Below are 27,366 nucleotides of genomic sequence, written 5' to 3' on the forward strand. Positions count from 1 at the left end.
ATCCACAACCGTAACCCATGAGAACTGCCTGCCAACTTATCATTGTTGAATATCCTTCTTCTTCTTCTTGATCTTTCCCAAATGGAGTTGTTGCTTGTGGTACCCCTTCGTTACCGCCACAATCTTTTGAGAGTGGCAATCCACGTAACCCATCATTCCCTTAGTATGAACTATTCTCAAACGTATCAAATTGTTTTCCTTTGGGGATGCATCCAGCAAGATGATTGTGAGAGAGATTTAAGACTTCAAGTGATTTGAGGGATGCAAGTTGTTGTGGAATTTCTCCACTGATTTTGTTGGATGAGAGATCCAATGATTCAAGTACAGATAATTGGTGCAGTGATGCTGGTATAATACCTTCCAAGCGATTATCAGATAAGTTCAACGTACGAAGTCCAATGAGATCTCCAATAATGCTTGGAATATGGCCTTCAAATCTATTCCTTGAGAGATCGATAAGCATGTCTGTAGTCAAAACTCGAGGAAGTTCAAGATCCAGTCCCTTTGTTGTCACTGTCAATGAATTCGTGTAATAATAAGAATATATATTTCCAACATACTCTCGGATTCCACTGCTCTCATCAATCATTTTCATGGCTTCAAAATTCTCAAAACGGCTCGCTGGTAAATCTCCACTAAATCCATTGGATGAGAGATCTATGACTCGAATTTGAGCAAACAAGTTATCAGTCCTTGAATCTTTTATAGGGCCATAAAACTTATTTGATCTCAAAATCAAAATCTGCAAACTTATTTGCTTATGGTACCCCTGTCACGACCCGAGCCTACACCCTTGACGTGGCTGGCACTCGAAGGCCATTGCTGGCCCCCAAGCGAACCCTTGGCCTGGCTTTCTTAACTCAGCGGAATAACTCAATGCAATGCAAGGTTTTAAAATAACCTGACTGAAATAAAATCTGGCCAAAAAGGCAACTTAAGTCTCAAAATAGAATATTTACATATATACATAGATGAGAGACTCCAAATCAACTGACTGACTGTCTATGAAGCCTCTAAAATACTGAGATGGATGTTGAGACAGACCCCACGACATCCTAATAAAACAAAACTTGAGAGAACAAATAACCGAGTCCCTCGGAATGCAAAGAGGCTCACCGCTGACTCTGAAGTACTCAACTGGATCAACGGCGAACCGGATGTTGGCCCTAGGTACCTGTGTCTGCATCATCATAAGATGCAGGCCAACTGGCATCAGTACATTGAATGTACGAGTATGCGAGCTGGAAAGCTAAACCACAACTTAAGCTTAAAAGGAGTACAAAGGAACTCTTACCTTGGCTCTGTTTAACTCTTGAATAACTGAACTCAATATATAAAGCTTGTAAAACAGTGTAAACAACTTAGCTTTGTTAAAGATATAACAATGACAACTCAACTTTACTTATATAAAAGTAATATAACTTTAGTGGGAGATTCTTTAACCGACAACCACCAACATGAGCCCTAGTGGTGGTACAACGTTTTACCTCACGTTACCCAAGGACCATCCTATACCTTGCCGTGATATAGGAAGCTACTTTACTTAGTGGATCCACTAGCTTAATCTTACGGATTCATCTAAAAAGTATGACCCGTTAACTCCCATGTTGGCGCATGGTTCTTATGGAGAGTTGAGTTTATATGAACTCGTGTCCCCAATTCGGTGCTCAAGACTACTCCCAAAAATAATTTAGCTCATAAGTGTTTTAAACACATCTTTCTTTATTTGAGATAATTACTCAAAACTTTGCCCGAAGGCTCACTTGGAAACAATATTCCTTTTTCTTGAAAACTAGCCCAAAGGCTCTTTTGGAATCATAGTTCCTTTCTTACTCAAATGTAAAAACATTTGGAAACTTCTTTGGGAATACATAGTTTCCTAATACTTTTGAGAAATGAACTCAACTTTAAACTCTTTACTCAACTTGAAACTCTTAACTTGACTTGAACTTGACTTAACTTGAAACTTGACTTAACTTGAAACTCTTGAGCCTTGAAATGATGTTAAAACATTCAACAAATACTCTTGGAAAGCTTTAAAGACTTGCTTTGACTCCCTTCTTGAACTTCTAGACTCAACTCTTAACTTCCCTTGACTTGAAAACTTACTCTCCTTGAATTGGAATCATGAATTCAAGGTGTTTGATCACGTGTTATGGACGAGTTCTTGACGTTTAAACGTACCTTGGGGTGTTGGAAACAACTTGGGAACATAGGTACAATACCTAGGAACATGTATGAGAAAGTGGGGAAGGAATGAGAAGACTTGGCACTCTGAGAGGCGCGGAGCACCAGACCTCAAACTTCAGAGAGGTCTGGTTGGGGCTCTGGTAGGGGCGGCGCCCCAAGGGCTGGACCTCAGAGTCCCTCTTGGGGCGCGCTGGCTGGCGCGACGCCCCAGCCCTTTTCCCCGAAAACTTGACTTTTCTCCTCCTTTTCTCCAACTCTAAACCTTCTAGACTTCAAAGCTTCAACCCCCAAGCCCTTAGGATCATCAAAACCCTTAACATACACTAGTTTCAACTCAAAAACACCACCGGAAACATACACCAAATCAACAAGAACTACAACACAACACAACACAACTACAACTTCAGGACCAAAATGCCCTTACAAATTTCCGGACGGATTCCCTGCCAACTGCCCAACTTTCAAAGGGCATAAATCGCTCATACGAACTCAAAAACAAGAAAACTCGATGGCGCTGGAAAGATCATTCCACGAAATTTGCAAATATAACTGGAACTACACCCAACGCAACCTGAGCTAGGAGTTAAGACTGCTCAAATTTGGCCAAAAATTCATTATTTTCCTGACTTAGCCAAATTTCCAGATTTTAAATTCCTTCCAAAAATGACTATTTCCAATTCTAAGCCTCTTCCAAGTTATTTCAAATTGTCGGATGTTACAATATCTCCCCCTTGGGAACATTCATCCTCGAATGAGGTTACTCTTACTAGGCTAAGGGTGAAACATCAAACTTAAACACCCAACAAGCAATTCATGCAAGCAACAACAAGCAACAACATGCTCACTAAAATTTAAAGACCACTAAGAAGGAAATTAGTACCTTGGCCTACATTTCCTCCGGATTCAAAGAGATATGGGTATCTCTTCTTCATGTCCTCTTCGGCTTCCCAAGTGGCTTCCTCAACAATTTGGTTCCTCCAAAGGACCTTAACTGAGGCTACATCTTTCGTTCTGAACCTACGAACTTAACGATCTAAAATTTGAACAGGAATCTCCTCATAAGATAAACTATCATTGATCCTTACACTTTCAGTCGGCAGGATCAAGGAAAGATCACCTATGCACTTCTTCAACATGGAGATATGAAATACCGGATGAACCGCTGCTAATTCCTGCGACAACTCCAACTCATATGCAACATTACCAATCCTCTTGGCTATGCGGTAAGGTCCAATATACCGGGGACTAAGTTTTCCCTTCTTACCAAACCTCATAACCCCTTTCATGTATGAAACTTTCAAATATACCCAATCATCTATTTCAAACTCTAACGCCCTTCTCCTAACATCAGTGTAGGATTTCTGGCGACTATGTGCTGTTTTCAATCTCTCTTGAATCACTTTCACCTTCTCCATAGCTTGGTGAACTAAATCTGGTCCTATCAACCCTGCTTCACCAACTTCAAACCATCCAATAGGAGATCTACATCGTCTCCCATAAAGAGCTTCGTATGGAGCCATTTGGATGCTTGAGTGATAACTGTTGTTGTAGGCAAACTCAATGAGAGGTAGGTGATCATCCCAATTACCTTTGAAATCAATCACACAAGCCCTCAACATATCTTCTAAAGTCTGAATAGTACGCTCGGCTTGCCCATCAGTCTAAGGATGAAAGGCAGTACTCAAGTTCACCTTGGAACCCCCAAGCCTTTCTGAAAAGATTTCCAGAACTGTGCAGTGAACTGTGCACCTCTATCTGAAATAATGGAGACTGGGACTCCATGAAGTCTCACCACCTCTTGAATATATAACTTCGCATAATCTTCTGCTGAGTTGGTAGTCTTTATTGGTAGAAAATGGGCTGACTTCGTCATTCTGTCGACAATCACCCAAATAGAATCATGCTGCCTGCGAGACCTTGGCAACCCTGTGATGAAATCTATATTGATCATCTCCCACTTCTATTTCTGGAAGTTCTATTTTCTGAGCCAAACCAACTGGCATTTGGTGCTCAACTTTCACTTGTTGGCAATTTAGACACTTAGCAACAAACTCTGCAATGCCCTTCTTCATGCCATCCCACCAATAAACTTCTCTCAAGTCACGATACATCTTCGTGGAACCTGGATGGATGGAATATCTAGAGCTGTGAGCTTCATCCATCACTCTCTCTTGGAGTCCATCTACCATAGGTACACACAATCTACCTTGATACCTCAACACTCCATCTCCCCCTTGTTCGAAAGCTAATACTCTTTTCTTTTGAACATTTGCCTTTAACTCAAGCAAAATGGGATCTTGGTCTTGTTTCTCTTTCACTTCTAACACTAGTGATAACTCAGCCCTGCTTGTCACTTCTATTCCTCCTTCTGCGGAGTCTATAAGGCTGACTCCAAGGCGTGCCAGTCTGTGCACATCTTTTGCTAACTCTCTCTTCTCTTTTTTAGTATGGGCGGTGCTACCCATAGACAACCTGCTTAAAGAATCAACAACAACATTAGCCTTACCTGGGTGATAAAGAATACTCAGGTCATAGTCCTTAAGTAATTCTAACCACCTCCTCTGTCTGAGATTGAGCTCTTTCTGAGTAAGCACATATTGAAGGCTCTTATGATCAGTGAATACGTCAACCTGCACACCATACAAGTAATGACGCCATATCTTCAAGGCGAACACTATAGCAGCCAACTCTAGGTCATGGGTTGGGTAGTTTTTCTTATGAACTTTCAACTGTCTGGAGGCATAAGATATAACTTTGCCATTCTGCATCAAGACACAACCCAAACCAACTCTAGATGCATCACAATACACCACAAAACCTTGAGTACCTTCTGGTAACGTCAAAACTGGAGTTGTAATCAACCGTTTTTTCAATTCCTGAAAGCTTTTCTCACAAGCTTCAGACCATTGAAATTTCACTGTCTTCTAAGTCAATCTTCGAAAAACAAGTGGCACCCTGTAGCTGATCGAAAAGATCATCAATCCTCGGAAGAGGATACTTATTCTTGATGGTAACCTTGTTCAACTGGCGGTAATCTATACACATTCTAAGGGAACCATCTTTCTTTCTCACAAACAAGACTGGAGCACCCCAAGGTGAGACACTCGGTCGAATGAAACCCTTTTCTAGGAGATCTTTCAACTGCTCCTTCAATTCTTTCAACTCTACTGGTGTCATTTTATATAGAGGAATAGAGATAGGACGAGTATCTGGAATGAGATCTATGCCGAACTCTATTTCTCTCTCAGGAGGAATTTCGGGTAGATCATCAGGAAAAACTTTTGGAAATTCTCTTACTATAGGGACTGACTGAAAAGGAGGTATCTCAACACTAAAGTCAACAACTCGGACAAAGTGATAGATACAACCCTTTGAGACTAACTTTCTCGCTTTAAGGTACGAAATAAAACGACTCTTAGGCGCTGCTGAGCTGCTACTCCACTCTATGACCGGCTCACTCGAAAACTGAAACTTGACTGCTCGAGTTCTACAATCTATCGATGCATAACAAACATGAAACCAATCCATACCTAGAATGACATCGAAATCTACCATGTCTAACTCAACCAAATCAGCCATGGTGCTCTTGTGATTGATGGAAATAGGACAATCACGATAAACTCTTTCTGCTAGAATAGACTCCCCAACAGGTGTAGAAACACAAAAGGGTTCACGAAGTCTTTCAGGAAGAACATCAAACTTATTTGCAACATAAAAAGTTACAAAAGATAAACTTGCTCCTGGGTCTAGCAAAGCATACACATCAAAAGCGAAGACTTTGATCATACCAATGACAACATTCGGAGAGTTCTCTTGCTCATGGCGACTGGTGATATCATAGAGGCGATTTGCTCCTCCACCGGTACTAGAAGTAGCTCCTCTAGGTGCCGTCCTGTCTGGTGGGACAACTGAATAAGATCGGGCCTTACTGCCCAGATTTCCACTAACTTGCTTGTTCTTTGGGCACTCCTTCATGTGACCCTCTTGTCCACACCTAAAGCAACCCGTCTGGCCTTGACGACACTTTCCTGGATGGACTCTACCACACTTAGCACATGCAAGAACCTGGTTACTTCCTTGTGACACACTGTTATGAGACTGTGCAGGTCCAGCTCTGAAATTCTGCTAACTCTGTCCAGGGTACCCACTTTTATTTCTGGGTACAGGTGCACTAGCAGATGATGGAACAGGTGCTCTTTGCCTTTGTTGAAAGGACGGACGGTTCGTATTACCTTTCTGCTGCTCGGACTCATTACCGGTCTTAGCTCTCTTATTTCTGAACTCTTCTCTGTCCCTCAGCTTTTCTTCTTCAACTTGCTGCACATAGACTATCAACCTTGATATGTCCATGTCCCCGATAAGTATTGCAGCCCTACCTTCTTTACTGGACAATCAAGACAATCCCGCAACAAACAAACTCATTCTACTTCTCATGTCCGCAACTATCTCCGGAGCATAACGGGAGAGTTATGTGAACTTCAGACTATACTCATTAACACTCAAAGACTCTTGCTTAAGTGTGAGGAACTCACGTACCTTGGTCTCTTTCAATTCTTCAGGAAAGAAACGTCCCAAGAAAGCTTCCTTAAAACAGGCCCAACTCGCAGGTGGTGCATTCTCAACTCTGCCCCCTTTTCATTGGTCGAAACAAGTTCTAGCAACATCTTTCAATTGATACGCAGCTAGTTCAACTCAGTATCTGCCACGTGCATCACATCAAAAATCTTTTTCAACTCCTCAATAAAATTCTTTGGATCCACAGTAGTGCTTGAACCCATGAAACTCGGAAGATTCATCCCCAAGAACTCACGAATCCTAGAAGTGTCAGCTCCTTCCTGTCGAACTCCCCTTTGCTGACCAATCTGAGTAGTTACAGCTTGACTCAAAATTCTAATTGCCTCTCTGTAGTCGGCATTAGAAACTTCCCCTTGATCTTGCACTCTCGGGGCATAGGGTAACTCTTGCTCATCCACATAACGTCTAGGAAGACGCCCTCTGCCGACTCTTCGTGGAGGCATGACTATCTGAAATATGCGTAAGCACGAATTAGACAGAAACTTTTTAGAGATCAACTCTAACGCATAGATGAGGGTGAAAGAAATGAGAAATCTTCCTAAATGTTGCAGCCTCCCAATTATAGATGTGGCGCGCTTTACACCGATAACTAGGACTCTACAGACACGACTCCATAGACTCCCTAAGACTCTTGAACTTGCTCTGATACCAAGTTTGTCACGCCCCGAGCCTACACCCTGGATGTGGCTGGCACTCGAAGACCATTGCTGGCCCCCAAGCGAACCCTTGGCCTGACTTTCTTAACTCAGCGGAATAACTCAATGCAATGCAAGGTTTTAAAACAACCTGACTGAAATAAAATCTGGCCAAAAAGGCAACTCAAGTCTCAAAATAGAATATTTACATATATACATAGACGAGAGACTCCAAACCAACTGACTGACTGTCTATGAAGCCTCTAAAATACTGTGATGGATGTTGGGACAGACCCCACGACATCCTAATAAAACAAAACTTGAGAGAACAAATAACCGAGTCCTCCGGAATGCAAAGAGGCTCACCGCTGACTCTGAAGTACTTAACTGGATCAACGGCGAACCGGATGTTGGCCCTAGGTATCTGTGTCTGCATCATCATAAGATGCAGGTCAATTGGCATCAGTACATTGAATGTACGAGTATGCGAGCTGGAAAACTAAACCACAACTTAAGCTTGAAAGGAGTACAAAAGAACTCTTACCTTGGCTCTGTTTAATTCTTGAATAACTGAACTCAATATATAAAGCAATACGACACATGCAATATATAAAGCTTGTAAAACAGTGTAAACAACTTAGCTTTGTTAAAGATATAGCAATAACAACTCAACTTTACTTATATAAAAGTAATATAACTTTAGTGGGAGATTCTTTAACCGACAACCACCACCATGAGCCCTAGTGGTGGTACAACGTTTTACCTCACGTTACCCAAGGACCATCCTATACCTTGCCGTGATATAGGAAACTACTTTACTTAGTGGATCCACTAGCTTAATCTTACGGATTCATCTAAAAAGTATGACCCGTTAACTCCCATGTTGGCGCATGGTTCTTATGGAGAGTTGAGTTTATATGAACTCGTGTCCCCAATTCGTTGCTCAAGACTACTCCCAAAAATAATTTAGCTCATAAGTGTTTTAAACACATCTTTCTTTATTTGAGATAATTACTCAAAACTTTGCCCGAAGGCTCACTTGGAAACAATGTTCCTTTTTCTTGAAAACTAGCCCAAAGGCTCTTTTGGAATCATAGTTCCTTTCTTACTCAAATGTAAAAACATTTGGAAACTTCTTTGGGAATACATAGTTCCCTAATACTTTTGAGAAATGAACTCAACTTTAAACTCTTTACTCAACTTGAAACTCTTAACTTGACTTGAACTTGACTTAACTTGAAACTTGACTTAACTTGAAACTCTTGAGCCTTGAAATGATGTTAAAACATTCAACAAAGACTCTTGGAAAGCTTTAAAGACTTGCTTTGACTCCCTTCTTGAACTTCTAGACTCAACTCTTAACTTCCCTTGACTTGGAAACTTACTCTCCTTGAATTGGAATCATGAATTCAAGGTGTTTGATCACGTGTTATGGACGAGTTCTTGACGTTTAAACGTACCTTGGGGTGTTGGAAACAACTTGGGAACATAGGTACAATACCTAGGAACATGTATGAGAAAGTGGGGAAAGAATAAGAAGACTTGGCGCTCTGAGAGGCGCGGAGCACCAGACCTCAAACTTCAGAGAGGTCTGGTTGGGGCTCTGGTAGGGGCGGCGCCCCAAGGGCTGGACCTCAGAGTCCCTCTTGGGGCGCGCTGGCTGGCGCGACGCCCCAGCCCTTTTCCCCGAAAACTTGACTTTTCTCCTCCTTTTCTCCAACTCTAAACCTTCTAGACTTCAAAGCTTCAACCCCCAAGCCCTTAGGATCATCAAAACCCTTAACATACACTAGTTTCAACTCAAAAACACCACCGGAAACATACACCAAATCAACAAGAACTACAACACAACACAACACAACTACAACTTCAATAATTCCAACCAACAACTTCAATCAAACATATACAATCTTTTCTCGAAATTAAACGAGCTTGGCGTGTGGGGGAAAGAACAAACCCAACACTATGAACTCACATACCTAATAGGGATCACCCCCGACGATATCCACGACAATCTTTTGACGAAAACTAGCTTGATCTTCTCTTTTTCCTCTTCTTCTCCCCTTCACTCTTAAACCCTTACTTTCACTCTTTACAAATGAGACAAACTGATCAAAATCAGTTCAACACACTCATATATATCCAAAAGAAAAGTCTAGGGAAAAGACCAAAATGCCCTTACAAATTTCCGGACGGATTCCCTGCCAACTGCCCAACTTTCAAAGGGCATAAATCGCTCATACGAACTCGGAAACAAGCAAACTCGATGGAGTTGGAAAGATCATTCCACGAACTTTGCAAACATGACTGGAACTACACCCAACTCAACCTGAGCTAGGAGTTAAGACTGCTCAAAGTTGGACAAAAATTCATTATTTTCCAGACGGCCAAATTTCCAGATTTTAAATTCCTTCCAGAAATGATTATTTCCAATTCTAAGCCTCTTCCAAGTTATTTCAAATTGTCGGATGTTACAACCCTTTCATCACCGCCACAATCTTTTGAGAGTGGCAATCCAGGAATAGAACTCCTGAATATTTCCACTGAAATGGCTATCACTCAAGTCTAACCATTCAAGTGAAGGGAGGGAGAATATCCAGGAAGGTATAGTCCCATTCAAGTGGTTTGATGACAAGGTGAGTGATTGTAGGTTTTGCATACCACTTACATCAGAAGGAATTGGACCTGTTAAGGAATTGATTGAACAATCTAATACTTCAAGTTGCGTCCAACTTATGTTAAAGGATAAGAAATCAAGTTGGCCATCAAAGTTGTTATTTCCAAGTGATAACCACCTCAGCTTTCCAAATTTAGAGAAATCTAATGGTCCTTCAAGATGGTTATAACCAAGAACCAAAGTCTCTATGTTGGTAAGATTCCATAGAAGTTTAGGAATAGAGCCTGAGAGATTACAAGAAAATAAATCTAATGTACGCAGTGAAGTTAGATGACCAAATGATTCAGGTATCGTACCAGTAGCATTCACTCTAGTGAGATATAACTCCATGAGTGATGCACTACTATTCCATTTGGTTGTGGGAAACCTAACACTGAGCTGGGGATTGAATGATAAATCAAGAGATTCTAAGTTAGAAAGGTGGAAAACTCCTTCGAGCAATATCCTGTATAACTGTGTGTCCTGAAGGTACAGAGTAGTTAAATAAGAAGAAAAATTCAGAGGAATGGCGGAAGAGATGTTCACATAGCTAAGGTTGAGCTCTCTTTATTGGGTCAAGTTCTTAAGGAGCGGTTCAAAACTATGAGGTCCGAATCTAAGCTCATATGGAGTACTCTGGATACTAAGAACTTGTAATTTAGAAAGATGAGAGATTTCAGAAGGGATCAGACTTGTAAAACTTGAAAACAACAAATCAAGATGCGTCAAACTAGAAAACTCACCAAATTTAGGTGAAATGAGTGATTCAGAAAAATTATTAAAAGAAAAATCAAGCCTTTTGAAATTGGAGAGTTGAAAGAGGCTACTATTGGAGTGAAACTTGCCTTGAAGTTGGCTGCAAGTGAGGTTGAGCTCAATCACTTTTCCTGTCGTCTCGTCACAATAAACTCCATCCCAAGAGCAACAATCTGTGCTTTTGTTCCACGAAAGAGTTTTTGGATATGACTGTATCGATTGGCCTGTTATGTCGAAACAATGATCAGAAGCATCATGACCTATTGTAAACATATGCTTGATTTGTTGAAGAGCAAGAGCTTGATCTTTGGGGCACAAATGAGATAAGGATGAGCAGAAAGCAAGTTGACAGAGTAAGGGAAATATCATAAAAAACAAAAGTTTTACATAACCCATTTCTGCACTAAAATGTTCAAAACTAATTAAGTTGGTAGAGAAGAAATCTTAGTTATGTTCCTTTATTATTCAATAATTTTGATGAGGTATATATAGAACAAATTAAGCAAAGAAATTTACTAGGGAAAATATATTCGTCAACTTTGCGATTTAGAGCGAATATACCTCTTATTAAAAACGTGGTGCATACATCATTTAAATAATAGTGCATATATAACACATGTATGTTGTCTAGTACCTTATCGTAGAAAGTTGTTGTTTTTTGGCTCTCTTTAACAACCATACACACACACAACATTCCCTTTATACTACTAGTATTACAAAAAAAAAAAAAGGAAAAATAAAATTCCTATTTTGTTTTCTCTTACAATCAAAAATCACTTTACTTCTTTTCTCCTCCTCATGATACACCTGGAAGCATTCCACCTTGTGTTTATCAATATTATAAGCAAATTGTGTTTGACAAATCTTTTTTAAAAAGGGCTTTTGAGAGTCAAATTAGGATTAAGGGCAAGTATTAATGTACTTTTAATATTAAGATTATTTTATAGAGAGAAACAAGTTAAAACATCTATTACAAAAAATTAAATTAAATTTTTATTTTTATTAAATTAAAATATTCATATTCAAATTTTCAATCAATATTATACATTTTTTGAAAGGTTGAAATCTGTAATTGTTATTTTTTTCTTTTTTCTAATCATACACAAATATTATTTTACCTTCTTCTTGTTTTCTAATTCTGTAAAATAATAGGTAAAATAATAAATAAAATAATAATACTTAAACGTAAATTAAAATATAAAATTTAGTATATAAAAATAAAAAAAATATTATTAAATGGAATTTAACCAAACATATGAGATATGTTAATTAATAATAAGAGATAAAAAATATTTTTTTGCTTCTTCTCAACATCAGAAAAATTGCTTCTGCTTCTATTTAAAAAACCGTTTTACTGGTTTGCCAAACACCTATGTTTTTTTTCAAAATAAGTGTTTCTAGGCTCCCAACAGCTATTCCAAACAGGCTCTAAAGTCCCACCACTTGTAAAAACACATGCATTTTGTTAGATACCTTATTAGACAAAGATGTCACAAAAAATATCTTTGTTTCGCTGCCTTAACAACCCTCCACACGCACCACACAATTTTCCCTTTTCAATTTTTGACAAAAGAATGAAAGTTTGCTCCAATGAAAATTTCAAGCTCAATTCAAATGTTTATTGAAATAGTAAAAGTCATGATATTATATAGAAATATAAGAAATTAGGGTAGTCAAAGAGAATGAATTTATGTTCAATTGATGTGTTATTAATTATTTTAATATGATATTCCATATTCTTAAAGTTGGAAAATTCAGATCAAGATGAACTTGTTCAATGTTTGTTAATTACTTTTTCAGATTTAGATTTCCTCTATTTTAGAACTAGAAGTGATGAAGCAGAGAGTTAATTTTGAGATAAACAAGGTATGAGCTGCGACGATAAAAAATGCTCCGATGTTATGTTTGTTAGGTGTATGAATAAATTCATGCACTAGAAGTTGATAAGAAGAAGATATGTTTAGATTATTTATACTCTTAATGATGAGAGACGTGTGTGGAGGGGGGGGGGGGGGGTAGACGTCGGTCTATGTAAGCTATATCAAGATAAGTCCCACCTCTTGTAAAAACACATGCATTTTGTCAAATACCATACTAGACAAAGATGTCACAAAAAATATCTTTGTTTTGCAGTCTTAACAACCCTCCACATACACCACACAAATTTCTCTTTTCTAATATTACTAAAAACAAAAGGTTGGATATCTATTTCGTCCTTCAGTCATGCATTATTTTTTTAAAATAGTTTTTTTATATATATATATATATATATATATACTTATATATATTATATACTACCTTAAAAGCATGAACTCCCAAACATGAATGTTGAATTACTATAATACCCTCAATTAAAAATACTCAATTTATTTTATTTATTTAATTTAATTATATTTTATTAAAAGTAGATACCTTTTTTACACTAAACGATTGTGACTTTTCTGATAAGTTGTTACTTTTCCAAAGGATTGTGACTTTTTCAAAGGGTTGTGACTTTACAAAAGAGTTGTGCCTTATCTGATGAGTTGTGACTATTTCGAAGGGTTATGACTTTTCCGATGAACCATGACTTTTTTGATAAGGTACAATAAGTACCTATTCATAGTACTATTTGTTAACTATAAATAGAGGGGTTTCCTCTCACTTTTAAACTATGATGATTTTTTAAGGTTTTCTACTCTTGTCCTTCTTAAAATATCCAAGTGTTATTTGCAACAGTTGGTTAAGTTCAAAATTCTATGAAATTGGAGGTACCACATAAGAAAGAGTTGGTGAACAAATTGTAACAAATCATTCATCAATTCACAATTATATTTTCCTCTTATGATTTTCATCACACAAATACTTCAATATTATTTATATCATTTTAGAAAATTAATAGCCCTTTAATTAACCTACATACACTACTAAAAAACTGCCAAAAAGCGACGGACAAAGGCGAGGGATTGCATCGTTTTTTCTGCCAAAAGCGACGCAGTCAATCTCGTCATTTTTTGGCTCGACGCTTTTCCAAAAGCAACGGACTGCGTCACATTTTTTTTAAAAAAAAATATATTTTTTTAATAATACTGCGCTGTCCGTCGCTTTTTAAAATTTTTACTTTTTTTTAATTTATAAAAAGCGATGAAGTTCCGCCACTGCATGATACACCTGTAAGCATTCCACCTTGTGATTATCAAGCTCAATTCAAATGTTTATCAAAATAGTAAGAGTTATAATATTATGTAGAAATATTGAAAATTAGGATAAATGAAAAGAGAATAGATTTGTGTTCATGAATTGATGTGTTATTCATAATTTTAATTTAATATGCCATATTCCTAAAGCTGGAAATTAATTCATCATGAACATGTTCAATGTTTGTTGATTAATTACTTTTCAAGATTAAGATTTTTTCCACAATTTTGGAACTGGAAGTGGTAAAGTAGAGAGTTAATTTGGAGATAAGCTAGTAAGGTATATATGAGCCGCGGCATAATGTTTCGTTGTCGCACTACAAGTTGATAAAAAAAAATAAAAATGTCACGAGACATTTAGGGGGAAACTATGCAAGTTTTTCTGAATCAATGTAAAGTTAAGTTTACTTTCATCATTTGAAGTCACTGAAGCTGCATACGACTAAAAATGAGTGTTGGTGTTTGAATGTTGAGCGGATTCCATTTGGCCCAATCCTGTCTAGTATTTACTGGAACCAATTATAAGAGCAGCTCAGCTGATACCACTTACCCATAGTGACATCAAACTTCCATCTTGGATAATAATTCTCCTCATCTCGACTGCTATTAAGAATATGTTTACTTGCAATTGAGTTTCTCATATGCATTGAATTCAAAACGATACTCCTGTAGTAATTTAAAACGAAACGCCCAGTTGGTTCATTGACAATGTTGAAGCATAACAGCAAACTTTCATATATAGAGGCAGTGCACTGAGAGGATGTCTGATATTTTAGTTCAGAAACTCAAAATTACACTTCATACCATACATATATAGAGGCAGTGACACGATATGAATGTGGGATTATACAACAATGAAGAACTCATGTAAACAAGACAAATTATCTTTGAATATGTATATATAGTAGATGATGAAAATTATGTTTCCGATCCGCCACTGATTGGTACTGGTTATATGCTATTGTCAGTTCCAAAGGTTTGCTTTTGAGAAATGATGTGGAACAAGTTAATGTGGAATGATGTTTTGCTCATATTGCACATCCTACTTTTACTTTCTTAACTATTTATCGATTGATTGAGCATTGTGCTCCTCTGTAAATAGCCACAGTGATATCTTAGAATTATATACTCAAAATAACAGTAACAGTATAGCTTAGAATGTTCCGACTATCAGGCACTATTTTATTTTCTGATAAGATTGTTGGGTTTTAAAAGTGTGAACAGGAAATGAAGGGTTGTGACTCTCTTGAAGGGTTGTGACCTTTATGAAAGGTTGTGTCTTTTATAAAGGGTTGTGACCGTTTGAAAGGTTGTGCCTTTTCCAAAGGGTTGTGACCTATCTGAAATGTTATCTTTTTTCCAAAGAGTTGTGACCTTTACCCTTTGTTGGCTATAAATAGAGAGGCTTTCTCTCATTTTTCTGCATTGAATTCTTCCCTTCTTCAACATACATTTCTTACAAAACAAAATCGATCGATCGTGTCTGTGTGTGTGATTCGTTGCTGTCATTTTGAGTTCGTTGAAATTATTGAAGTTTGAGGTACCGCTACTTCTTTAATGGTTAATCCATTTTATCATGGGAGGAATTAATCTGCAACCTCGGGTACTTGAGGGGATTAAATTTCTTAAGGACACACAGTGGGTTCTGTGGACTCGAATACTTCTTTGTTTTTCTTTTCATCTTTTATTATTTATGGTTTGCTAATCTGAATACAGGAGATAACAAGCTGAAGAAATTTATATTGTTGGTATTTTTTGTGGTAAGGAAATTACTTCTATTTTCTGTGTTCTTTTTATTGGGAAAAAGAAAAGAAAAAGAGAATTATTTTATCATATGATGAAAGAGATTTGGGATGAATTAGTATTACTTTAATATGTTTGAGTATATTTTCTGTAGTAAAAAGGTTAAGTTATGCACTTTAATTTTTTCCCTATATTCGTGGTTTTATATAAGGCATAACACATAAATATGCCCTTTAACTTGGCTTCAAATTACATTTATGCCCTTCAACTTTGGGTGTGCACAAGTAGACACTTAAACTTGTATAAAGTTGAACAAATAGACACACATGTCCTACATGGCATCCTACATGTCATTTTTTATCCTACGTGGTGTCCTACATGTATTGTGCCATGTAGGACTCGTGTGTTTACTTGTTCTACTTTATACAAGTTTAAGTGTCTACTTGTGCATATCCAAAGTTGGAGGACATAAACGTAAAATGAGGCCAAGTTAAAGGGCACATTTATGTATTATGCCTTTATATAACTATGAGAAGAAGTAAATGAACAGATGTTGTCTTCTAACAATATTTGAACATGAGTTTAGTTTCTCGTTGAAATTCAATGTCTCCTAAGGAAAATTGGAATATGATGGAAATTGGGAAAGAAAGAAAAATTAGCAAGAAAAGTGACTTGCATGAAATCATTGCTGACAGATAGAGTATGATTCAATGGGAGTAAAAAACAGGTTCTATCATTATTTCCCTTGATAGAAACTTCACCAATTTGTTGAATACTCTGTTTGAATGAATATTCTGACTTGAAGAGTACAAAATCTTCGTCAGGAATATTAAGGCCAAATGATTTGAAAAAGATAAAATCTTCATCGTTAGCTAGAAACAGTGTTGTATTTGAGGTTTCTAGAGATTAAAACCTCTTTGGTTTACTACTCTGTCTGAATGTGAAACTGATTCGAAGAATATAAAAACTTCATCAGAATTCAAGGTTCATTCGGTTAACGATTAGAAGAGTATAAAAAACTTCATCTTTAAAGTAGAAACAAGTTGCATCAAGATTGAATCTTTATTGTTAGTATTCTAAATACTAAGTGGACTGTCTAATTGTGACAGAAAGGAAAAAAATACTAGTGACATAAAATTAGTGATTTTTGTGTCTGCAATGGGTGTTTCTATGGATTAAATCTCCAAAAGAAGGCTTCGTGTTGCCAATGTGTAATTTTATGGTATACAATTTGAAAGCATGAGAAAAAAATATGTGCAAAATAATTTCAAATACTTGAAAAATATTTTTAAAAACATATTTAAATTGTGGGGGGTTCTTTACTTGTGATAAAGACAAAAATAAATTTGAAAGTACAATATATGAAATTTAATGACATTCTTGTATTATGTTAGACCCACAAAATTCTTTGAGTATATTTGATATTGTGCTCGTTGAGTCTCTTTTTACTAGTATATGATATGGCTAGTATAAAACCACAAAATTATATTACGCGTTCAAAAGAATTGTGTTCTTTGATGAAAAAGTGTCACTTAAAATATTGTAATTTTTCATTAAAAGATGTCTATTAAATTTTTTTTATTTGTATAGACATGTAAATTGGTGAAAAGTGATCCGTCATGTTTGTGTTGTAAAATAAATATTTTGGTCATATTTCCCTTATTGGACCGATGAGACTATGGTCATGGGTAATTCTATAACAAATTGAATGTTATGGAAAGGTCCTTCTGAAAAGGACATCTGGCATGGTGTTGACTCTAAAACAATGTCTGTATTTGACAAAGTTATAAAACGTAAAGTACAAAATATTTGTATCAAAAGGTTACCTCACGGTAGATCTTTTCAAACTCAGTATTTTTGTTTGTTCTTACTTGCTTGAATTAAATTGTTTGTGACATGAACGCTTGGGACATGTCAATTACAAAACCTTGCAAAAACTGATCAACTTAAAAGTTTTGCCTAACTTCTAGTGCAATAAATCAAAATGTTAAGTATGTGTTGTTGAAAGGAATTTTAATCCCTTAGAATTGATTTACACTGACATTTGTGATATGAAGTCAACACCATCTCGTGGTGGGAAAAAGTGTTTCAAAATTGTTATTGACAATTGCACTAAATGCTATTATGTCTATTTGTTGAATGGTAAGAATGAAACAATAGAAACATATAGGCAATATAAAACTGAAGTTAAAAATCAGTTGGATAAAAATATTGTCATGATTAGAAGTGGTAGATGAGGAGAATATGATTCTTCTTTTGTAGAAATGTATTTGAAAAATGGAATTATCCATCAAATTACTACACATACTCACCTCAATCTAATGAAATTGTTGACAGAAAAAACCGAACTTTGAAGGAAATGTTGAATATCCTACTTATAAGTTCAGGTTTACCACAAAATTTGTGGGGGGTGTTATCATTATAGCAAAAGAGAACAACAAAAAGTTTGTCTGTTCAGAAAGAGAGAAACAAAAAGTTTTGTTTGTTAGTAAAGGGAGTAACAAATAAAAACTTTTGTTTGCCAAGAAAATGTGTAACAAAAAGTTTTGTTTGTTTAGGCTTTGTTGTATCCTGATAGAGAATTGTTTGTCGTCCCTTAAAGTATTTACAAGAAATAACTCTTGAAAGATAGTGATATAACAATTTCCAATACAGTCGATTTCATATGAGAGATGGAAATGAGAAAACTATTCCCAAACGGATCAAAACAGGACATAAGACTGTGGATTGTATGTTCATTGGATATGCTACAAATAGTAAAGCATGTTGATTTATGGTTCATAAGTCTGAACCGTCGGATAGTCAAGTGAAAGGTCTAAACGACCTTGGAAAGAACCAAAGGAGAATGTACTTAATAAAGAGATTCAAAGGTGTAGCAAATGTCAATGGACAAATTACTTCCTCCGGGTTTGATTTTGTAACATTTCTTCTTGAAAATGAGTCCATATATTCAAAGAAGATATGTCTTCTGTGACTCATCCTTTTTGGAAAGAGGCTGTCAATAGTAGGATAAATTTAATCTTGAGCAACCACACTTGAGAGTTGGTTGATCTTCCTCCAAGAAATAAACCTTTGGGTTCAAAATGGATCTACAAAAGGAAAAGAATGTTGATGAAACTATTGATAAATACAAAGCAAGACTTGTTGTCATAGATTTTAGACAATAAGAAAGCCTTGATTATTTTGAAACATAATAGCCACTAACTAGGATTACATCAATTCAGATGTTAATTGCGCTAGTTGCGGTATATAGCCTTCAAATTCATCAAAATGGATGTGAAAACATTTTTTTTTAAATGGAGAATTGGAGAAAGAAATTTACATGGAACAACCCGAGGGCTTTGTGGTTCCTGGTAAAGAAAAGAAAGTCTACAAACTTGTTAAGTCACTTTGTGAACTAAAAACAAGCGCCCAAATAATGACATGCGAAGTTTGACCAAACTATGTTGGCAAATAAATTCAAAATTAATGAATGTGATAAATGTTTTTTTCATTAAAGACAGTCCAAATCACAAGGTCATTGTTTATTTTTTATGTTAATGACATGTTGATCATCAAAAGAGACATTTCTGACATAAATGCTACTAAGCATATGCTAGAAAGTAACTTCGATATGAAAGACATTGAAGTTAATGATGTGATTGAAAAGGTACTTGACAAGTTCAAGTATTTGGATTTCAATATTGTCAAGACTCCAATAAATGTGAGTTTTGTACTTCAAAAGAATGAAGGCAAAAGCGACTCACAATTGGATTATGTTAAGAGTATTGAGAAGTATGGTATATATATCATGAAGTGTACACGATCAGATATAGCGTGTGCTATTAGTAAACTGAGTCGGTTCACGAGTAATCTCAATCAAACTCATTGGATGACAATGAGAAAAAAAAGTTTTGAAGTATTTAAAACATACTTAAAAACTATTGTTTTGCATTATAACTAATATTCAATAGTATTGGAAGAATATAGTGATGCAAATTGAATCACCGGGTCAAATGAAGTAAAATCCACGAGTGGATATGTAATTACTCTTGGTGGAGGAACAGTCTCTTGAAAATCTTTCAAACAGAAATGTATCGCTCACTCTACTATGAAATCTGAGTTTACACTCTAGATAAGGCTGGTGAAAAAGTTGAATGACTCCAAAATTTCTTGAAAGATTTTTGGCTCATACCTTTAGCTCCAGTATGCATCTCTGTAAAAGTTAATTTGCAATAGGTAGGGCATGGAGCATGATGTATAACAAAAAGTCTCATCATATATGACATAGACATAATATCGTTAGAGAACTACTCTCTAGTGGAATTTTTATAATTGACTATGTAAAGTCAAAGGATAATGTGTCGGATCCACTTACAAAAGGCCTAACTAGAGACGGAGGTGATAGATTATCAAAGGGAATGGGACTATGGTCAAGGACAAGCCACTGTGGCGGTAACTTTATCTAGAAGACTGGAGATCCCAAGATCTAGGTTCAGGGAGATCAAACAATCATTGATGATGGTTCAACATTGTCAAAATATTATTTATGGTCCATTCTCATGATAAGACAATGTTCAGTAACAAGGATAAAGGCATTAGGACATTTTAATGGTTTCTAAGTTTGATACAAGGTATATCAAATGGTGTATCTATGGGATAACACATTTAGAAAGCACCTATGTAAGTGTGAAGTGTAAGTCGCTTCAAGGAGAATCCGGTAAGGCCAGTTCTCTACGCACTTATAAACCAAGACGTGTTCATGGCTGAAATGAACAAAACAATGAGAATAAAAAACAATTCAAGGTTTGATTGTGTGACTTATGTTGTCTAGGTATACACCAAAGCTCAATGGTTCAAAGATGTCAAATTTACCGTTTGATCGAGTATATCTGATATATGTTCACTATGGAAAGTTCAAAGGGAAACCCACTTATCCAGATGCAATTAATCCTTACTTACGAATCACACAGTTTTTGATGCATTATATTTTAACAATTTCCATTCCCTATTCATGTGGGGGATTGTTGGGTTCTAAAGGTGTGAACAGGAAATAAAGGGTTGTGACTCTTCTGAAGGGTTGTGACTTTGCCAAAGGGTTGTGACCTTTATGAAATGTTGTGTCGTTTCTAAAGGGTTGTAACCCTTTGAAAGGTTGTGCCTTTTCCAAAGGGTTGTGACCTTTCTAAATGTTATCTTTTTTCCAAAGAGTTGTGACCTTTACCCTTTGTTGGCTATAAATAGAGAGGCTTTCTCTCATTTTTCTGCATTGAATTCTTCCCTTCTTCAGCATACATTTCTTACAAAACAAAATCGATCGATCGTGTCTCTGTGTGATTTGTTGCTGTCATTTTGAGTTCGTTGAAATTATTGAAGTTTGAAGTACCACTACTTCTTTAATGGTTAATCCGTTTTATCTTGGGAGGAATTAATCTGTAACCTCAGGTACTTGAGGGGATAAAATTTCTTAAGGACACAGTGAGTTCTGTGGACTCGGATAGTTCTTTGTTTTTCTTTTCATCTTTTATTATTTCTGGTTTGCTAATCTGAATACAGGAGATAACAAAGATTTTGTTCACACAATCCCCTATGTTATCTGGTGGACAGTTCGGAAAGAAAACAAAGGCGAATGATATTGTTCACACCTGATTATTTTTTATCCTAACAAGTGGTATCAAAGTCATGGTTCAATGATGGAGCCAAGTTAGAGATGGATGTTCATCTTGGCGGGTGTAGTTCTAGCCGCAACTTGTTTGACAATAATGAAGATTTTTGTTGGAGAAATTGTTTCAGAGAGGTTCTCTGTGTTGAGACGTAGATTTGATGGAGGAGATTATGGAGAAGAGATGCAAGATCCTAAAGATTATGTGAAGAAGGTGGATTTATTTTGTCAGAAATTCAGGCCAAGGGGGAGATTTGTTAGGTTTTATTTGCCTTGGTTTCTTACCATACATAAGTTTTCCTTTTAGGAAAAGGTTTTAATATTTTACTGGTCATTTTCTTGTAGGAAAGGTTTTAGGACTCTATAAACATAGGATTGTTTCTTCTAATTTAATTAGCATTCACAATGTAGTCTTAGGGTTTTGAGAGTTGTGGTTATGGGGGAGAATTTTGTGTACCTCCTTGTATTCCGAGTGAATTGGTTGAGGTTGTTTCTCTCTATATTTTGTACTCTCATATTTATAGTGGATTGCTCATCTCCTTTGTGGACGTAGGTCGATTGACCAAACCACATTAAATCTGTCTCTTTAGGTGTGTTTCTCGTTTGTCTTCTTACTCATGGTCTTTCGAGGTTTGCTTTGCTAGCTTCCGCATGACACCTCAATTATTTTCGATCCTAACACTTTGCTTATGCACTAGGATAGTCACAGAAATTTACTATGAAGACAGTGTCTTCTGTAGTGTGCCTACTCAAACCGGTTTTCCGCATCCAAGACTTTGTTTTGCCACCAAGGACAGTCTTAATAGGTAGACGTTTAGCTTGTTAATGAAATTACTTAATATGTAACAAACTATTGATAAACGAAAACTAATGCTTTTATTCACAGGGAAATGCACACTTCAAAAACATCACGAATGAAAGAATTAGTCTTATATTTTCATCACCAGCTACATATATACTAGACTTGAATCATGCAATTTTCAAAAACAAAAAATTAAATTAGTTGGTCCTCGAAGAAGCAAAATAATGTCTCTCGCTCCTCCACTGAATCTGAGTATAGGGCATTGGCTAATGCCCTTTCTGAAACCTTGTGGGTTACCAATCTTCTCACTGAGCTGCGCTTTACAGTGCATCAGTTGCCTACCATTTATTGTGACAATCTTGTAGCCACATTCCTGAGCAAAAATCCTGTCTTTCATAGCCATGTGAAGCATGCTGCAGTTAATTTTCACTTTGTTCGCCACCATGTAGAAATAAAAAGGGTTCAGGTTGTTCATGTCCATGGTGCCAATCAAATCGCTGACACTCTCACCAAGGCACTGCCTAAACCTGCTTTCCAGTAAAATCTATTCAAGTTAGGCTTAGTGACCCATCGTCTAACTTGAGGGGGCGTATTGGCACTGAACGACTCAGCCCTGTTAGCTACTGTTAGTTCAGTTTAGTTAGGATACTGCAGCAGTCATTGTTTATTTATATTACGTTATTAGTGTTTGCTTAGGAGTCTTCTTATTCTCTCTGTAATTCTATTTAATACTCTTTTAAGTTCATTAATAATGTATCTTCTTTCAGCACTTACTCAGTGTTTATAAGTTCATCAAAACTCTCAATTTGAACAAGGCCGAAAGCAGAGGTTTATTACACAGCTGATCCAGTGTAATAAGCTCCTCCTGCTCCGTGTAGAAAGAATTTTGTCCCACCAGGACGGAGCTGCAGCCGTCATGGTTGGTTTTGCAGGCATTAACATCACTTCAGTAGCAAGTATTGAACTACAAAATGGGAAAATTCAGTCCACAGAACAGAATGTTTTGCTCTATTTTAAGTGTGCAGATAACAATTAAAATTGTATACTTGAAATGTGTAAAAGACTTGACATCGATTGTCTCTTATTACATCTTATATTATTTTTTTTACTGCTGAAATGTGTATTTTGTTTCAAAAGGAGCTAGAGTTTGTACTTAAACATGTTGCATAAGCAAGAAGCTTATTATCTATAAAGAAGAAGAGATCATCAATTTGATCCGAGCTCTGCTAATGAGAATGACTTATTTAATTAGTGTCAACAGTATCATGCTTGAACAGGACTAGAAACTGTGTGCTCTTTATAGTACGAGGCCTTGCGTGTATCTTTAACCATTTGTTGTAACAGAACATCTAGTACTCCTTTGAGCTAATCCCTTTATTGGTTTCGAGCATAAGCTCAAGAACGTGTCGATTTCCTAGCTAGGTAATCCTGTACTCTTTTATCTGGTTCTGGAAGAGCATCACGATGAAGTCATGACTCATCAAATTAAGCGGCTCTGCTGGATTTCATCCTGAATGTGATATCTCTGCTAGGATTTAAACCTTAGTATCCAATTTTTCAATTGCGGTCGTTGTTATTCAAGCTATTGTATACTGATCAATATCGAGGAATCTTTTTATATTTCAAAGTACACGAGAATTTGGAATTGTTTTAGTATCTTTAATGTGTGCTTTCTATTCTTATTCCAGCTTTCTAGCAAATCATCTCATGTTTTCTACTGTTATTCCAGTTTCCCTTTTGACCCCTTTGCATTCTATGCAATTCTATGGTTTTTCCTCGCAATTGAATTTGTTGAGTCACAAGAGAAGAAAACTGGAACATATAAATAAAATGTAACAAACACTTTATGAAGCAAAACACAAACACTTTATGAAACATCACAAACTATGAAATTAAAAGCTTTTGTTCTCATCCCAGCAATGCAGTGGGGACTTGAATCCTGCAAATTTCAAAATTTAAGAATTAAAGTTAAAAGCTTTAAGGATGAAGGAGGTAGAAATTTTATGGATATAAATTAAGTTGAATACCTGGAGGTTACATACTAATATCTTTTGTTGTGCTTTTTCATTTTCGTAAGAATTTTGTGTTCCAATTCTACATCCATCCTCGAAAACCATGCTGGATATTGAGTTGACAACATTATGTATATTATGGATAGTCCAATAACAAGTCCACAACCATAACCCATGAGAACTGCCTGCCAACTTATAATTGCTGAATCTCCTCCTCCTCCTCCTTCTTCTTCTTCTTCTTCATCTAGCCCAAATGGAGTTGTTGCTTGTGGTACCCCTTCATCACTGCCACAATCTTTTGAGAGTGGCGATCCACGTAACCCATCATTCCCTTGGTATGAACTATTCACAAACGTATTAAATTGATTTCCTTTAGGGATGCATCCAACAAGATGATTGTGAGAGAGATTTAAGACTTCAAGTGATTTGAGGGATGCAAGTTGTTGTGGAATTTCTCCGCTGATTTTGTTGGATGAGAGATCCAATGATTCAAGTACAGATAACTGGTGCAGTGATGCTGGTATAATACCTTCCAAGTGATTATGCGATAAGTTCAACGTGCGAAGCCCAATGAGATCTCCAATAATGCTTGGGATATGACCTTCAAATCTATTCCTTGAGAGATCGATAATCATGTCTGTAATCAAAACTCGAGGAAGTTCCTGATCTAGTCCCTTTGTTGTCACTATCAAGGAATTTGTGTAATAAGCAGAAAATTCTCCTGCTACATATTCTCGGGTTCTACTGTTCTCACCAATTATTTTCATGGCTTCAAAATTCTCAAAAAGGCTCACTGGTATATCTCCACTAAATTCATTGGAAGAGAGATCTATGACTCGAATTTGAGCAAACAAGTTGTCAGTCCTTGAATCTTTTATAGGGCCATAGAACTTATTTGATCTCAAAATCAAAATCTGCAAATCAGGTAGGTTTCCCAACCATTTAGGAAATGTGTCATTCAACTCATTGTTACCTAAATCAAGAACTTCCAAATCTTTGCAATTGATCAAAGATTGTGGGACTTTCCCCTCTAACTTATTCCCATCAAATTTAATGACTGCAAGTTGGTTTCCTATACTAAAAGTAGTATTAATTGTCCCGCTAAGACTATTGTTGCTTAAATCCAAAGCCTGAAGTTCACTCATCTCACCCAAACATAGTGGGATTGTTCCCTCCAAATTATTGCTCCCCAAATTTAGCACTTGTAGTGTTTTCAGATTGCAGATGGTTGAAGTGATCTGTCCACTGAGATTATTGTGCGAAAGGACAAGAGAATATAGATCACGCTGGTTTAGGAGTGACTTTGGAATAGGACCTTGAAGCTGATTTTGTTTTAGAATAACGGAAAACAATGTTTTGGACTTGAACTCCTGAATGTTTCCACTGAAATGGTTATCACTCAAGTCTAACCAGTCAAGTGAAGGGAGGGAGAATATCCAGGAAGGTACAGTCCCATTCAAGTGGTTTGATGACAAGAAGAGAACTTGAAGGTTTTGCATACCACTTACATTAGAAGGAATGGGACCTGTTAGGAAATTGAATGAAAAAACTAATGATTCAAGTTGTGTCCATCTGCTAAAGGATAAAAACTCAAGTTGGCCATCAAAGCTGTTATTTCCAAGTGATAACGACCTGAGTTTTCCAAATCTAAAGAAATCAGAAATTGGTCCTTCAAGATGGTTATCATTAAGGTCCAACTCCTCTATGTTGGTGAGATTCCATAGAGGTTTAGGAATAGAGCCTGAGAGATTAGAAGAAGCTATTCTCAATGTACGCAGTGAAGTTAGATGACCAAATGATTCAGGTATCCTACCAGTAGCATTCACACCACTGAGATATAACTTCATAAGTGATGCACTGCTATTCCATTTGGTTGTGGGAAACCTAACAGTGAGCTGGGGATTGTCCGATAAATCAAGAGATTCCAAGTTGGAAAGGTGGAAAACACCTTCGGACAATATGCCGTATATCTGTGTGTCTGAAAGTTCTAGATTTGTTAAATAAGAAGAGAAATTCAGAGGAATGGTGGAAGAGATGTTCACAGAGCTAAGGTGGAGCTCTCTTAATTGGGTCAAGTTCTTAAGGAGCAGTTCAAAATTGTGAGGTTTGAATCTAAGCTCATATGGATCACCCTCAATACTAAGAACTTGTAATTTAGAAAGACGAGATATTTCTGGTCGGATTATACCTATAAAACTTGAATACGACAAATCAAGATGCGTCAAACTAGAAAGCTCACCAAATTTAGGTGAAATGTACGATCCACTGAAATTATTAAAAGACAAATCAAGCCTTTTGAGATTAGAGAGTTGAAAGAGGCTACTGTTGGAGTGAAACTTGCCTTGAAGTTGGCTGTCAGCGAGGTTAAGCTCAGTCACTTGTCCCGTCATCTCGTCACAATGAACTCCATCCCATGAGCAGCAATCTATGCTCTTGTTCCATGATAGTAATTTCGAATAAGAATCTATAGTAAACATGTGCTTGAATTGTAGAAGAGCAAGAGCTTGATCTTTGGGGCACAAATGAGATAAGGATGAGCAGAAAGCAAGTTGACAGAGTAAGGAAAATAGCATTAACAAAACAAGTTTTACGTAACCCATTTCTGCACTAAAATGTTCAAAACTAATGAAGTTGGTAGATAAGAAATCAAAAATCTTTTCTTTGTTCCTCTATTCAATAATTTAGATGAGGTATATATAGCACAACAGTTCAGGTAGAAAATCCTTCATATTTTTTATAGATTTCTTGGTGTGTAGACCTTGACTTAAAGGAAAGGATTCACAATGAAAAGGACTCTTAAAATCTATAGTTGATATAGAAATTGTAAAAGCTTGATGTTATTTAGGATATGCCCATGTCATAGGGTGTTATAATATTTTTAAAATAATATAGAAATAGTAAAAGTTTAATGTTATTTAGTGACAATTTGTACTCTTTGTAAATGTCCCTAAACCCTTCAAAGTTTTTATTGGTAGGATAAGAGTATTTCTTGGTGCATAGATCTTGACAAATATTTCAGGTCAAAAATTCATTTTTTTTTTATTAGTTATGGTAAAATTGTTATTTGGTTTATGCATCTGATTTTATATTAACTTGATGATGATTAAACTTATATTCTAATAGTTCTAAATATTTACATATTCCCACCTTTAATACATATATTGGACCTTAAACTTGGCT

At 36.4% G+C, this 27,366-nt stretch overlaps 2 protein-coding genes and 2 pseudogenes across 2 annotated transcripts; all 4 read right to left on the reverse strand.

Moving 5' to 3' along the window:
• The window catches only part of LOC125823409 (receptor-like protein Cf-9), a 110,219-nt pseudogene that overhangs the window by 288 nt on the left and 82,565 nt on the right, over positions 1 to 27,366 (reverse strand).
• LOC125823410 (receptor-like protein 9DC1) lies at positions 119 to 6,443 on the reverse strand. The gene is made up of 3 exons (XM_049502785.1): positions 6,171 to 6,443; positions 1,088 to 1,180; positions 119 to 718 (listed from the first exon to the last, which is right to left on the reverse strand). Exons 1-3 carry the CDS (start codon positions 6,441 to 6,443, stop codon positions 161 to 163), a joined length of 924 nt encoding a protein of 307 aa, XP_049358742.1. The 3' UTR covers positions 119 to 160.
• Positions 9,886 to 11,225, reverse strand: LOC125823401 (receptor-like protein Cf-9; annotated as a pseudogene).
• LOC125823406 (receptor-like protein Cf-9) lies at positions 24,216 to 26,786 on the reverse strand. Its single transcript, XM_049502784.1, has one exon. It carries the CDS (start codon positions 26,784 to 26,786, stop codon positions 24,216 to 24,218), a length of 2,571 nt encoding a protein of 856 aa, XP_049358741.1.

Source organism: Solanum verrucosum, unplaced genomic scaffold (assembly GCF_900185275.1).
Source record: "Solanum verrucosum unplaced genomic scaffold, falcon-dt-bn FXZP01001070.1, whole genome shotgun sequence".
Lineage (NCBI taxonomy): Eukaryota > Viridiplantae > Streptophyta > Magnoliopsida > Solanales > Solanaceae > Solanum > Solanum verrucosum.

Coding starts and splice junctions, on each gene's coding strand:
- LOC125823410 (XM_049502785.1), bottom strand. CDS start 6,443: ATGAGTCCGAGCAGCAGAAAGGTAATACGAACCGTCCGTCCTTTCAAC. Junction 1,181..6,170: donor CTTTAGGTGTGGACAAGAGG/GTCACATGAAGG, acceptor ATGATGATGCAG/ACACAGGTACCTAGGGCCAA. Junction 719..1,087: donor TTTGCATTCCGAGGGACTCG/GTTATTTGTTCT, acceptor AGATCAAATAAG/TTTTATGGCCCTATAAAAGA.
- LOC125823406 (XM_049502784.1), bottom strand. CDS start 26,786: ATGGGTTACGTAAAACTTGTTTTGTTAATGCTATTTTCCTTACTCTGT.